The 16,430-nt window shown below is 43.7% G+C and overlaps 1 protein-coding gene across 8 annotated transcripts in view; it reads left to right on the top strand.

Moving 5' to 3' along the window:
* The window catches only part of USP28 (ubiquitin specific peptidase 28), a 407,198-nt gene that overhangs the window by 252,205 nt on the left and 138,563 nt on the right, over nt 1–16,430 (top strand). For all 8 annotated transcript variants that reach the window (XM_085647372.1, XM_085647371.1, XM_085647370.1 and 5 more), the window contains 2 exons: nt 12,728–12,963; nt 13,135–13,205. In XM_085647372.1, coding sequence (XP_085503498.1) covers nt 12,728–12,963; nt 13,135–13,205 — 307 coding nt within the window. The remainder of the gene's footprint in view (nt 1–12,727; nt 12,964–13,134; nt 13,206–16,430) is intronic.

Raw genomic sequence — 16,430 nt, 5'->3', positions numbered from 1 at the left:
ACCAGGAGATCAACCTACCCCCAAAAAGAAATCTGCTCCGACCACTTCCACGCCGAAACAAAAACCTCCAGATCCGAAACCAAACCCGTCGGAACCGAAGAAGAATTCAGTCTCCATAGTCAAGCCAAAGGACTCTAAAACACCTCCTAAGGCCTAAGAGCGCAAATCTCAGCCACGCACGGACCCAAAAAAGTCAGCGCGGAAAGCGGTTATCGAGGAGGAAGAACTTTTTCAACCAGATCCTGTCGATCCCAAAGAGAAAAAACTCCATATTGACCCCAAAACAGGACATGTGACCGCTGTGCCACACAAGAAGAGGAAGCTGGACACAACAGACACTCCTGCAGTGCCTCTGAAGAAAGAAGACTGTGCCACTTCACCTATAAGACCCTCTTCTCCTATTCTTCCTACTCCTGCTCTTCCTCCTATACCTCTATCACCTCCACAGCCTATAACACTTCCACCACATACACCACCACCCCGGGATGATGATGATGATGATGTAGGGGGAGGGGGCGGCAACAATGACCCAGATGATGATACAGACACACCACAAGATGATTGGGACAATTATAATGACCCAATAGATCCCCCATACCTCCCAGATCCCCAGCCATATCCAACAAAACCATCTCCCCCAGATGACAATATTGTATTTGGACAACTTGTTAATAGAGCTGCTATTTACCATGGCGTTCACATGTATTCAGACCCAGCAGATGAGGATTTCCTCCTAGATACTTTTGAACAGTCGCAGAAATCCGTCCAAATACTGCCATTGCTTAAAGGGGTCCTTAAACATGCCCCAGATATATTCAAAGACCCAGTGAGAGCTAGAATTCTCGATCCAAGAATTGATAAATACAAACCAGCCCCCGATGATCCCGTCTACATCAAAGGGCAGCTACCTCTAGACTCACTAGTAGTGTCTAATGCTAGAAAACACGCCAATTCCCAAACCTCCAGTGACGCACCGCCTCCAGATAAAAAATCTAAATTGCTAGATGCCTCTGGCAAGAGTTGCTGCCCAAGCAGCCAATCACTGGCACATAGCTAACACCCAAGTATTACTTGCTAGGTATGATAGGGCTCACTATGACCAATTAGAAACCCTATTACAGCATTTACCTGATCAGTACAAGACTCAGGCGAATGACTTAATTCAGGAAGGCAAATTAATAACTAACGCCTCAATCAAGTGCCCTTGATGCAGCAGACACAGCCTCTAGATCCATTAACACTAGTGTGCTACTCAGACAACATACCTGGCTACGCATTTCAGGCTTCAAACAGGAGGTACAAACCACCATCCTCAACCAGCCGTTCAATCAGGAACAGCTTTTTGGACCGGCTGTAGACACCACTTGAAAAAAATAAAGGACTCAGAAACTGCTAAATCTATGGGACCATTCCACTCCGGTCGGGGGAAGACTTTCACGGTTCCTACCTGTCTGGGATTCCATCACAACAGACAAGTGGGTAAGACAAATTATCCAGTATGGTTACTGCCTGGAACTCACAGCTACCCCGCCCAACATTCCACCCAAACAGTGTCCAATGTCCACGGAACACCTTATGCTATTAAAACACGAGGTTCTCTTACTGCTTCAAAAGCACGCAATAGAACCAGTTCCCTTACAGCATCAAGGAACAGGGGTTTCCTCACTGTATTTCCTAATCCCCAAAAAGGACGGGACCCTAAGGCCCATACTAGACCTCAGACCCCTCAATCTCTATATACAATCCGATCATTTTCATATGATCACTCTTCAACAGTTTCTCCCACTGCTACAACAAGGCGACTTCCTTGCCACACTAGATCTCAAGGACGCTTACTTCCACATTCCCATGCACCCTGCTCACAGGAAGTATCTGAGTTTCATAGTGGACGGACAACACCATTGGTTCAAAGTCCTTCCATTTGGGGTGACCACCGCACCCAGAGTGTTCACAAAGTGCCTTGCGGTAGTAGCAGTATACTTAAGAAGACAACAAATCCATGTCTTCCCATATCTCGACGACTGGCTGATAAAAGCCAACTCATTCAACCAGTGTGTTCATCACACTCCTCAAACTATCCAGCTGCTACACGACTTGGGATTCACAGTAAACTACCCCAAGTCCAATCTCCAGCCCTCCCACATCAGTATCTAGGGGCCACAGTAGACACCTCCAAAGCTCTATCATAGCCCAGTCCAGCCAGGATAGCCACTATACAAGCCCTAAGCAGCAAATGTCAACCGCAGCACTCCCTCCCAGCAAGGGTATTCATGCTACTCATAGGGATGATGGCCTCTTGCATCTTTATCGTACCTCATGCAAGACTTCAGATGCGCCCCTTACAGGAATGTCTAGCACGTCAGTGGAACCAGGCTCAAGGACAACTTACAGATCTGGTGTTGGTGGACAGCCGCACACATCGCTCTCTGCAGTGGTGGAACACACGAAACCTGTCCAAAGGGTGGCCGTTCCTCGAGCTGGTTCCGCAGATAGTGCTCACAGCAGACGCATCACTCACCGGTTGGGGAGCCCATCTCCTCAACCATACAATTGAAGGCAAATGGACCACTCAACAGAAAGTGCTCCATATCAATCACCTAGAATTACTGGCCGTATTTCTAGCATTAAAATCATTCCAAGTACATCTACAACACAAGACTGTCCTCGTCCAGACGGACAACATGACGGCCATGTACTACATACAGAAACAAGGATGCACACACTCTGCAGCTGTCCCTGCTCGCACAAAACATTGGGAGATGGGCCCTCCCACAAAATATATACCTGCTGGCAGAACATTTTCCAGGGATTCGCAATCAGATTACGGATCTGCTAAGTCGACAGACACACGAATGGGAACTTCATCCCCAAGTTCTCCAACCTTTCTTCCACATGTGGGGTCAACCAAACCTAGATCTGTCCGCCACACACACAAACGCAAAATGCCCAACCTTTGCCGCCAGGTTCCCACACCCCTTGTCCAAAGGCAATGCGATATGGATGAACTGGTCAGGCAGATTTGCGAACGCTTTTCCACCACTCCCACTGATTCCCCTAGTAGTAACAAAGACAACAGTCTCTCAAAATGATCCTAGTGGCTCCCACATGGGCACGCCAGCCCTGGTTCAAAACACTACTGGAACTCTCAGTAGTTCCACACCAAAAACTATGCCTCTCCCCAACACTGCTGACGCAGAACCATGGAGAGATAAGGCACCCCGATCCAGGACAACTGAATCCAGCGATCTGGCTCCTGAAGTCCTAGAGTTCGGTTACCTTAACCTTCCGCCAGATTGTATGAACATCATTAAAGAAGTCAGACGCCCTACTACTAGAGCTTGCTATGCAGCAAAATGGAAAAGATTTGTCATCTACTGCAAAAATAATAAAATAGATCCCCTGGATGCTTCCATCTATGACATCATTTGCTATTTAGTACACTTAGAGAGATGTAATCTAGCATATTCATCCATACGGTTACATCTAGCAGCGCTTGCTGCTTATTTACAAAACAGACAACATTTGTCACTATTTAGAGTACCTACAATTAAAGCATTTATGGAGGGACTTAAAAGAATATTCCTCCCAGACTGCCACCCTCTCCGATGTGGAATTTAAACATTGTTCTTACCAGGCTCATGGGTCCCCCATTTGAACCTCTACATAAATGTGAACTTCAGTTCCTCACATGGAAAGTTGCTTTCCTTGTCGCAATTACCTCTCTCAGAAGGGTAAGCGAGATCCAGGCTTTAACCATACAAGAACCATTCTTACAAATACATCAGAACAAAGTGGTTCTCGGAACAAATCCAAAATTCCATCCCAAAGTAATCTCTGCTTTTCATCTTAACCAATCAGTTGAGTTACCGTTGTTCCAAAACCCAGACTCTGTGGCAGAGAGAGCTCTTCATACACTAGACGTCAAAAGAGCACTACTTTATTACATTGACAGGACCAAACCCTTTCGCAAAACAAAACAACTGTTTGTAGCCTTCTCCCCAACTCATAAGGGTAACCCCATCTCTAAAGCTGGGATTGCCAGGTGGATAGTAAGATGCATTCAAATATGCTTCCAAAAAGCCAAACGCACCTTAACAATTCCCCCTAGAGTGCATTCAACACGCAAACTAGGGGCTTCTATGGCATTCTTAGGGAACATTCCCTTAGATGACATATGTAAAGCAGCAACATGGTCTACACCACACACCTTCACAAAACACTATTGTGTTGACGTGCAGGCTAAGCAACACGCTTCTGTAGGCCAGGCTGTTCTTAAAACACTTTTTCAAACTATTGCAGCGGATACAGGTGACCACCGCTAGGGAAGACACTGCTGTACAGTCTATGCATAGTGTATGATCTGCAGCTCATATGCCTCGAACAGAAAATGCTACTTACCGCTATGCATCTGTTCTTGGCATGTAGAGCTGCAGATCTGTACACGCCCACCCGCCTCCCCGGGACCTGTATCCGTTCCAGTATTATCTTAATTAGATACATTCACATGGACATCTCTTCTACTTATTGACTCCATCGTTTCCCAAAATGGCGAAAAACAATCTGAGGATGGAGTCGATGCCCATGTGCGCTATTGTCTAAGGGAGGAGTCACCTATCTCGTGACTACAAAAGACTTCTTCCAAGACAACAATAAGGTGCAAGCATCCGAGCCCAACACCAGATGGCAATCTAATGCATAGTGTACGAATCTGCAGCTCTACATGCCAAGAACTGATGCATACTGGTATTTCCACTAGCATTTCTCTAATTCCATTCAGTTTTAATGTGTGGTACCAAAATCAGTTGAATGGAAAACACGTTTTTTATTTTCACCAATTTTGCAGAAAAGTCTCATACCAAATAAAAAAAAAAAAAGTTATTTTCTATGAGGGAAATTCCCCTATAAAAAGCACTGGTCAAAAACAAGCAATGCGGATTTAAGCAAACAATAAGTAGAAATGCAATGTAGCAAGGAACCCATTCAGGGATTGGTATATCAGTATTACTACATTGTGGTGTGGCCACAGTGAGATATTGAATGAGGGGCTGAGCAGCACAAGAAAACAAGACAAGCAAGAGAAAAAAACATTCTTTTAACTCTGCCTTTTGTTAACTATGATGGGACCATCATTTATAATAGTGTAACCCTTCTCTGAGGGTGGGTTGTAATAATGGTCGAAACTAGTATTCCGTACGTCCAGCTCTGATTTGACTACCTCATTTCAATCTAAGAAAAGTGGATGGAGGAAACAATTTAATTGTGTATTTATTATGCCAAAATAATACATGATGAGATTTGATAGAAATTTCCTGCGAGGCCTGCTGCATGCCTGGACATAGCAAAGATGCAAGTAGAAAGATTGTGTTTTTCCTCCATTCGATACTGACTGTGGTGGACCGTTTCTGATTTTTCAATACCTTTGTGTTGCCTTCAGTTACAGCACAACATATCCTATCCTTCTTTCGTTCCAGCACTTACATCGCACTCTTCAGCTTTTGCCCGTCATCCTAAATTATTTAAATAAAGCCTCACTATGTAGTTAGTGGTATCAAGAGGATTTTCAGCAAATTTGAAGCTTTACAGGGATCAATACTTTCCTTTAGTGAGGTTGCTGTTCTTGAAAGTAGTGTATGAACTTTTCAGAAATTGTTTTAATGCAAATCCATGCCCAGTTGGGCTCTGCTCTTCAACTGGAATCCTTGAAAAAAAGTATATGATGCCGTTTGAGCACCTAAATGTTATCCCATTTACATACAAAGCAGAAGTATACAGCAAAATAAATGTGGCCCACTAAGGGATTTGATTTTAATCAATTGCTGTACAGGAAGCAGACTTGCACATTTATGACTACGGTAAAAAGGTAAGATTGCTGTAGCTCAAACTAACTAGCATCCTGAAATCGTAATTTACCGCCTTTGATGATTGTTAGTTTAAATCATTTTACAGAGGAAAGCAACAGCTACTATGTAGTGTGATATTTCTCATTGCATAGTTTTAAACCCATGTATTCTAGTTCATTAGTCATAGCCACTTTATTTGGTTTATAAAAACCATAAAAGTACTCTACAAATATCTTATATAACAGCAGTAAAACCTATCCAGAGACCATATTAAAATAACCTATAACACCTTAAAAATTAATTGAATAGACAATCCTCCCACTATTAGATGTTTCGAAATAAACCTATACAAAGAGTTGTTGATTAAAATTATTCTAAAGCACAGAAGACAATCACTCTAAACAACATTTCATCATAGAATTCATAATAGGGATCATATTCAATACAAAAATATATCCACTTTAAAACACAGATCATCGCAGCAGTGAGAGAGCTACAGCATTTCATGACAGAGTGGCCCTTCTTTTCTTTTCTCTGACGGCCGCAACTAAAAAACTAGCAATATTAACAATCTCCCATGCGTCGTTCAGCATCTGTAAGTAAAGTAAAGCAGGCCTTAACTGAATAAAACCTTTTCCCCTTAAAATAGGCCTTAAAAGATGTTTACAAATATCATGAAAGTGGTCGCAAAACATAATAAAGTGCAAAGTATCTTGGTAGAGAAGTTATCACACAAGCATGGGCCCAAATCATTCCCTTTACTCCAGCCCTGAGGTTCAGCCAATAAGCAGCCCAGGTGGTTAAATCTAAATCTGGTTAAAAGAAAGTGATGGTAAGGCCTTGTTACTACACTTCGATAAGGTTCTGTCGTTGGGGCTGTTTTCAGCAAAATATTGGTCTGTACCTTGGGTTTCAATAGCTCTTTGGCCTCCCTTTCAGTATGCATCATATTTAAAAAATATTTTTTTAACCCAATGTAAGTCCCCTTTCCTAAGTTTTTCTGGGGACTTATAGAAGTACGGGCACCCTAATTTGTTTGTTAAATTCTTTACATACCCTAGCCACGGGATGCTGCTAACTGTTTCCAGGGATAAGCAATCTTGGGCAATCCACAGTTTACCACCACTAATGGATTTGGTCCAGATCGTTATCCAACTCATGAGTGGCACCAAACCAATCAGATCGGAAACAAAGCCTATGCCTAGTTCTTGATGAACAATATAAGAGGAGGTTGATTGCGGGACCAACAGCAGATTTCTAAGAAACTTATTTTCCACTATTTGTAGATCCTCTGCTTGCTTGTAGCCTCAGATTTCAGACCCATACTTGGAGATTGCAACACATTTAGCTCTATAAATATTGAGCATGGCTTCAATTGGCTTAGTCCAGGATTGATACTGTTGATCTTGCCATAGCATGCATTTTTGCTTTCTTCCCTGGTGCCCATGTGCCCCTCTCCTCCAACAATATCCCTAAGTATGTGAAAGTTGTCACATTTGTTATTTAGATTCCATCGCAAAAGTAAGTTTTTAGCTTTTTCGGTCTCAGAACCATGGTCATTGTATGTGGTTTGGAAAACTTAACACTTAAATCCAGAGATCTCATAAAGACTGCAAAGGAATCCAGGAGGGTCTGAACTCCCACCGCTGTGCGAACTAGTAAAACCGCATCTTCTGCGTATAAAAGAGTGGGGATTAACTGATCCTCCGCTCAGGGGGATGTCTTTGCAGGCTATGCACAGGGATAAGTCAAGATTATCTATAAAGTAAAAAGAAGGGAAGCTAAAATGCAGCCCTGTCTGGCTCCCCTGCCAATGCGAAAGTGCTCGGTTTGATTACCCCTCTGATCATATCTTACCTTGGCAGAGAGGTCCCTATGCAAATTTGACAGGAAATTTACTATACACCGTTCCATTCCCATTTCGATTAATATGACCCATAATTTCGATCTATTAACTCAGTCAAAGGCCGAGGACAGATCCATAAAGGACAGGTGTAGAGTCCCTGCCTTAGCAGCTGTGCATTTCCCGACTAGTAGCTGCAGATTCAGACATTGGTCAGTTGTACTCCTACCCTTCCTGAAACCGTACTGCAGATTTGATAATACACAACTCTCTGCTAACCATTCTGTTAGTTTGCTAAGGATCACTCTCCCCAGTACTTTCACAGCAGAATCAATTATTGATATGGGCCTATAGCATTGCGGGTCTCCTCTCTGCCCCTTCTTTAAAACAGGTATGATAATAGATTGGGACCAAGAGACCGGGAAACCAGACTGACTTGCCACATTAAACGTGTTAAAGTTTAAGACCAAAGTACCACGTCCAGCTTGAAAAGGTCTACCGGGTCGCCATCCAGACCAGGGGCTTTATTACTAGTCATATGCATTATTACCATCCCTACTTCCTCTATTTTAAAAATCAGACTGGGTGTGTGCCCATATTCGATGTGCGGGAGCCATAGAGTTCCCACCTCACCCTGATCAGCATATATATGTTTAAAATGGGTGAACCATTGATCTTCAGGTAAGGTGGTCCCAGTAAAAAAAGTTTTTTTACAATCTCCCAGAACCTAGCACTGTTCTTAAGAACGTCCACTGTAAGTAAATCTTTCCAGGCTTCTTGTTTGATTTCAGTTTTGCGTTTTTCTAGCACAAGCTTACATGTCTTTCTAAGACCGGCTATCTGAGATTTGTCTTGGGGTACCTGCTTTAGGGCATTAAAAAGCTTTTGGTGGGCTTCAGTACCTTCATGATCAAACTACCTCTCACTCCTTTGGATGCAATTCCTCCGTGTGCATGTGAGACGTCTAGCCACCTGTTTACAGATTCTTTCAAAAGCTGTGAGAATTTCTACCCCCATCTCAGTCTGATCAAGACAGAGACTTAGAATTTTCACATAGGTAATTCAGAAAAAGGTCCGGGACTACCTTACTCCATTTCAACCTACGGCACTGGTCTTTTAACTTTAGACACTTGCTGGCGGTTGCCTCCCCAGATTATCCGACTACCCCGGTGCCCCCACCCAAAATTAAATGTATGGGATTTTGGTCCCTAAAGTGAGAACACAGCACGTTATAGGATACCAACTGTGTTATCAGACCTGGAGAAATAAAGATGTAATCTATTATGGTATTCAGGCCTCTGCCCTTGAAAGTGGGGGATCCTGGACTCTCCTTGGTTTACACTTGGTTGTAGTAGATCAGAATATGCCAGGAGGTTCTCAAGAAGCCCTCCTTGCTGCGTGTGCTCAAAATGCAAACTAGAACAGTTTGTGGGGCCCAGAATATCAGTGACTTGGCAATTCATTGAGCATAAGTGTATATTACAATCACCTAAGATCATTACTGGAATAAAAAGTGGTTTGCTTCTCCTTATAGGAGTCTAAATTTGTTTTTACATTTTATTCGTAAACGTACTTACAAAAGAGTTATAAAATGTACAATAAGTAATTTTGGCGCATGAACAGGCTTGATTTCGATCACTAAACAGTTACGTGAGCCATAGTCCAATAAACAATGAATTTCAGAGAGTTTAAGGGAAATTAAAGTTATTAATCCACCCCTTGGCTCTTCCAGCTGGGGAGGGCCTTGCGGGTATCCAGTAACTCTTAGACCCATCCAACCAATAGCTATTTTCCTTTTCCCATGTTTCTTGTAGGCCCACCGCATCATACTCCCTCAAGGTATCAGACCACCTGGGATCATCTTTTATTTCCCAGATTCGCTATGTTCCAGCTAAGAACCCTCACACATGATTTAACTCCCTCATTATTCCTAACAGTAGGGCCAGGAATGGAGGTACTCAAGCAAGTCATCTGTGCTCTGTTTCAGGTGGGGGATGATGCCATTGTTAGCCAGCTGGCTTAAAGGAAGGAATCTATTTGTAGTTTCGGGTCTGTTTTCCCCTACCCAGCCCCCATTTAGTTCTCCTGGTCTTGAGGGTGGTGTTGGCGCATTGGGAGAATCGGCCAAAAGAGGGAAGCTATCCTCGAATCTCAATCTTTTAACCAGTCTTATCCTTTCTCACTCCGGATCTAATCTACACCTATCACACGTGCCTTTGGCCTGGAAACCCTCTATCGGTGGATAGAAAAATCCAAACTGCAAAGCCTTAATAGCCCCTAGGCCCTGGTTTAGGCCTCCCTGAAACCACTTCTCTGCCATATATATCTGGTCAAAATTTATAATAATGCAGTCTCCATCTCATTGTTTTTCCATCCTGCCTACCCATCCCACCCGTCTAGGCATAATAATAAGGGCGGACGTTAGGACCTCGTTTCCTGACAGTTGTTTACACCAGAATTTTGTTTTACGCATGAGCTCTTCTGTGGATTCAGTGTTTTCTTTCTATGAGCGGGCGTACTCCTATTAGTACTGCTACAAGTGGAGTGGCTTCAGAGGGTAGATGTAACATACAGCTAGTGGCAGTCCTCTTTACCTTCCTATTTGTGGGTGTTTTGCCCTGCTTAACACATGGGGTTGATTTCCTGAGGCGATGTATTCTCCTATACCCTTGGGATTCAAATCTACCACTCAAGCACTTAGATTATCATCAGACTTACCTACATCGTAATTATGGGGTTGATTTCCTGAGGCGATGTATTCTCCTGTATCCTTGGGATTCAAATCTACCACTCAAGCACTTAGATTATCATCAGACTTACCTACATCGTAATTGACAAAGCCAAAATGTGGGGTACTCTGGCTTCCCTGGCTCGGTAACACCCCTCCTTTTCTAGTATTAGTGGTATTTACCAAGCTATGTGCTTCGTGAGTGTATTTAATCGCACCCCTAGTGTTCTGGTTGAGTCTCCATTTGTGCCATTTTCCCAACCAGCCCTTCTACCAATGTCTTCTCAAGTTTGAACATATCCTCCAGGAATGTTGTCAAAAGTCAACCCACAAATTGACTCACTGCTGGATTTAATACGTGGTCAGAGTCCAGGCTCCATCCACGATCATGGCGCAACAGTGGTTCTGCCATGACTGACCTGGATTTTGTGCTTCTCTTCTTCCCTTTCTTTTTAGCTGGGGCCAAAATCTGTTTAGGTGGGGAGGAAACAACCTCACCCAAATTTCCCCCCTCCGCTGTCAGAGGCCCCTGTGATTTTTCCTGCGGGCCCTGGGCAGAGACAGCCTGCTCCGTGATATTGACTGGAGTTGCGATCTGTGAAGCAACAGTTGATGATGTTCTAAGTACTAAAAGCTCATCCCCCAGACCAAGCTGATCCTCAACATTTTGAATCTCCTCAGTCAGGGCTCCCACAGCGTTGGTTAAATATGAAATAATAGAGGCACAGTTTTGTGGGACTTCTACTTTAGATTTGCCCAAGACAGTGCTACTAGGTCGTTTACACTTAGCCATGATGACTTCGGTGAGTTGGATGAAAGAGGGGTGTCCCAGCCTCGCCTCTGCCAGTCGCAAACTGGTGCAGATGGGCCTGCCCTTTGCCCGGGCACACCCGGGCATGCCCACGCGCGTCCCGCGCTGAGGGAGCCCTGAGCTGCCTTTAAGCACCTCCTGGTGCAAGTGACGTCCGTTGGTGGCGTCTGCCGCAATGCCAGATGGGGGTTGTGGTCCCCCAGGAAAGAAGATGGTGCCAAGTGTGGTAACGGGCTCCCTCGCTGCTGGAGCACTGGCTGCCTTTAAGCGCCTCCTGGCACAAGTGACGTCCGTTGGTGGCGTCTTCTGCAATGCCAGGTGAGGGTTGTGGTCCCCCAGGAAAGAAGACGGTTCCAAGTGTGGTAACGGGCTCCCGTGCTGCTGGAGCCCTGAGCTGCCTTTAAGCGCCTTCTGGCACGAGTGACGTCCGTTGGCGGCGCCTGCCACTATGCCAGGTAGGGGTTGTGGTCCCCCAGGAATGAAGAAAGTGCCAAGTTGAGTAACGGGCTCCCGCAGTCTTTAAGCGCCTCCTGGCGCGAGTGACATCTGTTGGCGGCACCTACCGCAATGCCAGGTGGGGGTTGTGGTCCCCCAGAAAAGACAGCCTTCAAGTTTTTATTAAACACCTTTGTACATAAGAAAAACGCATAAAAAGCAGGATGATCTAAACTAAATATGGAGAGACATCTAGTTTAGAATACTATTCATCACAATTTATTGGGAAGTTGGTTTCAAGGCCCACTCGTGTCTTCACTATTTGTGAAAGAATCATCGCACCTCCTAACACTCAACAATGATAATAAGCAGCTTATTGCATTCTTAATATATGCAATATATTTTTTTATATATATTTGGCATTGCTTCTTCACATGGAGTGTGACATAGTTAGGAAAAAAGTACCAGCGTATGAGGTCTGGTGATAGTTCTCAATATGGAAGCGTCCTTAACATTCAATTTAATCTCTCCTTACCTGTTACTAAAACCTTTAGCGTTTAAAAAATGTAATTAATTATAAATACAGCAAGAACATATTGTAAAAAGTCCAAAGGCAGATTGGGTAAAAATTTTGAAATACTAGCCGTGCCATTCATGTAGGAGTAGCAGGGTCTGATGGGGCAGAAAATGTGTGACAGTACACCAAAATAAAAGTAGCCCCCATTAACAAATCAGATAGATAAAAAAGTGGCCCACACTTGCAATTGGGGCCATCTTGAACTTGTAGAAACACTCCATACAGTTGTTTTCTTAGATATGGCAGATTGCGTGCATTTTTACTTGGGGCAGGCAATGTTTTTTGTAATATTAGGGAAATCAACAATATAAAATGGCCCATAAGACCATAAAACAGGCCCACACAGCTGTGGAAAATGTGCTCTGAAACAAACCAGTTGATAGTCTATCAATAATGTAGTATTTCAAAATGAATAGCGTCAAGCATGTAAAATATTTTCGGTTTGCACACCATTTCGAGAATGCATAAGAAACGAACACCTGTTTTGGTTTAGTCCTTTAGAAGCATCGCAAAGCCTGAACACCGAGGATCACTTTTTACCTCCTGTGAATCCCTCAACAGCAAGCGTTTCGCCTACGCATCATCCCCCACACCACCCACATGGCTTCCAGAGGACAGCTCTTGAGGTATCTGAACATCCTGCTCCTCGAACTGTCACAGCAGAAGAGCTCCAGAATGTTGAAACCTGCCTACAACGGTGGAGGACAGAGGTAGAACAAGACATAGAAGGTCAGATTTTAAATGGACTGCATACTCCCTCATAATCCCCACACTCTTGACAGTGCATGGGAATCCTTCCCTCCTGTTAGACATACATTCCTGCATCATTAATGTTTTGTGAACACTTTCTTTCCAGTTGTGTGTTTGTGCTGCATATCTCAATTATTTTCTTGTTCACAGATCTAAAAAATTGTATTGCTGAAACTAACCAATCCATTGAGCAGATATACACAGATCCAGAACTTTCCCAGGTAGGGGACTTCTGAAAATTGCAATAAAAATTACACTGCCTTTCAACCAATCAGAATGCGTTTGTAGAGATTACCCACTGATAGGTTTCTACAGAATAATAGCACAGGATGGACCTTTATTGTATAGGGAAATGAAGGATAGGTCTCTGGGAAACACTCAATGTAAAACATTGATGGCATGATCTCTGTACTCTTTTAGCCTCATAAATATACCTAAATTAGTAGATAAGATTGTGGAAATAAGACTAGAAAGCATATTGCAAAGCATACATTGCAACCTTATTACTGCTTCAACCAAGTAAATCTCGCCTTCTCAATATAAACAATGAAGGAAATGCGTGTGGAAACACTCAGTGTATAAATTGTATTTTACACCCTCATGACGGCACAACCCAAGTGAATGTTAGAAACAAATAAAATCAGTATGCGAAACACCAGATGTAAAGTTACTACTTGAATATCATTATGTTAATTTCAAACTCCTTAATAGTGTGAATATTATTTCACTCACGGGGAATAACACAAAAATAACAGTTAAACCTCAACATACTAAACTTCACATTGCGCCAACTGTGAAAACAGGGTAAATATCACACCAGCTGTGCTGTAATACCCTCACAACTCCTCCGTATTGATCCTGAGATGTAAAAACACTCACTGTTGTATGGATGGGTAGACATTTAAAAATCATGTGTAATTTAAATGTACACATTTGTTTAAGTGTTGTACACATCAGTAGCTAAACTGTCTGGAGTTCTTTTGGGACAGGAATATCCCCAACATGGTGTGCAATCGTCCCCCGTGCCTTGTGTGCCATCCGCTGCCAACAGTGAACCCAGAATGCTGGCCCCGAGATGAAGAGCACTTGGAGGAATTCATGTAGTGTGCTACAAGCTTTTTACAGATTGTATGAACCATAGTAACATAGGCCTGGAGGTTTCATTTTGGGAACCCCTGGCCTACTTACATGCACAAGATTGATGTGACGTATGATGGAAGTGACATTGCTTTCTGAGACATTGGAAGTGTATTGCTGGCATCCCAGAGACTGGAAGAACCTAACCCAGTCACTGAAGTCGGGAAAGAGAAAACCAACTCTAGAAATTTGATTAGTTCCTTTTGTGCTCAGTGGCCTGCTAATTAGTCCTTCTGAAACTTCCATTTGATAGATGGTATGTCTGTAGTGTGGGCCTGCAGATCCTGTTGTTTGTGTGTGAAGAGTCCTTTAGAAGGAGCCAACCTTTTCTCTCTTCCTGATCACTGTAAGGTATGACTTTTGATAGCCTGTCCAGACAGCTCACACATGTTTGTGGGTTCTTTAGCCAGGAGGCAACCCTGCTTTGAAGAGCGTCACTCAAGACAAAGGCTGAGTTTGGAAGACTACCTACGAAGGGTACTGGAAAAGGAAATTGACCTAAACCAGTTCTGAAAGGGCAGATTGACCATGCACATACTGTGCCTGCCATTCCTGCATAAGAGTGAGAGCTGCTGACCCATTTTTGCTAAAGTTCCCAAATATTCTCTGACCAAGGATGGTATACTCCACAGAGTATCCTGAGGACCACTGACCACTTTGCAACCAGAGCTAATGTCTCCCTGATAGTCCGCTTTTCAGATGTATATGGATATCACCTGCACTATGATCTGGTGGAAGAACTTCTTGGCTAAACCTGGAAACCTTAGGCGTTCTGCCAGAGCGAGAGGGATGTAGCAAACTGATGCTACAGAAGGAGCTGACTGCTGGTATGGACAAAAATGTTGGACTTTGATGCTGTGGTACTCCCACCATAGACTCACAGCTAGCATGACTGGTGCTCAAGCCTGGCAGCTCCTCGCTGACCTCGTTGAGGAAACCACAGCACTTCTGAAGCATGCTTAAGTGGCTCCCACTGTCATCCCAGATTTGGCACATGCCATAGTCTGCCCAAATGGCTTGCCTGACTGAAGAAGAGATTGGCAAGTCCATGATTGTCATTGGCATGACACTGAAGAAGCATCCTACAAATTCGTGGTGCCCACCCCAGGGTACCCAGCTGACTGCCTGAGAGGCCAGCATGGTATGGACCCAGCTTACGCTTCGTGGCTGCACCACTCTGAAGACAAAGCTAGTGCCTCAAGGCACTCTGTCCCTGAGCCCTGATTAGCTTTTTGGGGGCTGGAGTACTGAGTTCCCGATACAACTTAGCCATCCTTTCCTCCCTTTTCTCCAAAGTCTCTCGAAGTGATTCTAGAGTGCTGCATTTGGAATGAGGACTGTAGCAGCGTCTTATCCCAAGAAGGCCCATTGTGACCACCATCAAGAATCAACCAGATTGGAGGATATGGACCCACTGCTGCATTTTGGACAAAATGTCAGCTATTGAAAACAGGTTCTTTATCTTCCAAACAAATGCAGAAATAGTAGTCAAGCAGAGACTGGATAATGACTTTTATTACAATCACGTGTGCCAGGAAGGCTCATATATGGGAGTGTTCTGTGATGTGCCCTCTAAAAAAGTTTGTTGCTGTTGAGGCCTGAGCTTTCAGTTTAACTTAGAGTCCAATATCAAACCTGGTTTGCGCAGAGTTTTGTCTGCCATGGATTTGGTACCCTTGGTTTCGGTGTAGGTCTATATACTCCTGCTGGGATCTGTGGATATTTCTTTAGGACCTCATTTGTGGAACCATTTAACTTTAGCAAGGTCAAAGATGCCCACCAGTGTACGTTACCAACCAGGAAGCAAGCATAGTAGGTTGATCCTTATTTTCACCACATCGCTGGATAGTACAAGCATCAATTTGTTGTCATCTTCATACATATTGGCTCAAACTTGCATTGCACAGAGGAGGATTGACAACGGATCATAAAGATGTTAAAAAGCATGGATGACAAAATAGAACCCTGGGGAACAACTCGACTGAGATGGCCCATTCATAAAGTGAAAGGTGGCAGCACTACGCACAAATGTGTCTGAGAGGTAAGCTCTGCATTACTCCAGGATAAACTCTTGGGAATCGATGTCACAGATTTTCTCAAGCAGGAAATGGTGGCCAGTCGTGTTGAATGCTACAGACAAAAACTAGAGAGGCAAACCAACTTCATCCACCTCCTGTTGGACCACCAGCTCTGTATAGCAGCATGGTCTAAATTCTGCTTGGTTGGCGTCAAGAAGCCCCTACTACCGTTAAAGTTATGCAGTTCACCAATTATCAAACATACCGTACCAGTGAAATTGACCATACATT

The sequence above is a fragment of the Triturus cristatus genome, chromosome 3_2 (genome assembly GCF_964204655.1).
Source record: "Triturus cristatus chromosome 3_2, aTriCri1.1, whole genome shotgun sequence".
Lineage (NCBI taxonomy): Eukaryota > Metazoa > Chordata > Amphibia > Caudata > Salamandridae > Triturus > Triturus cristatus.
Note: the sequence above shows the minus strand (reverse complement) of the source record. Positions and strands in the feature narration are given on the sequence as shown.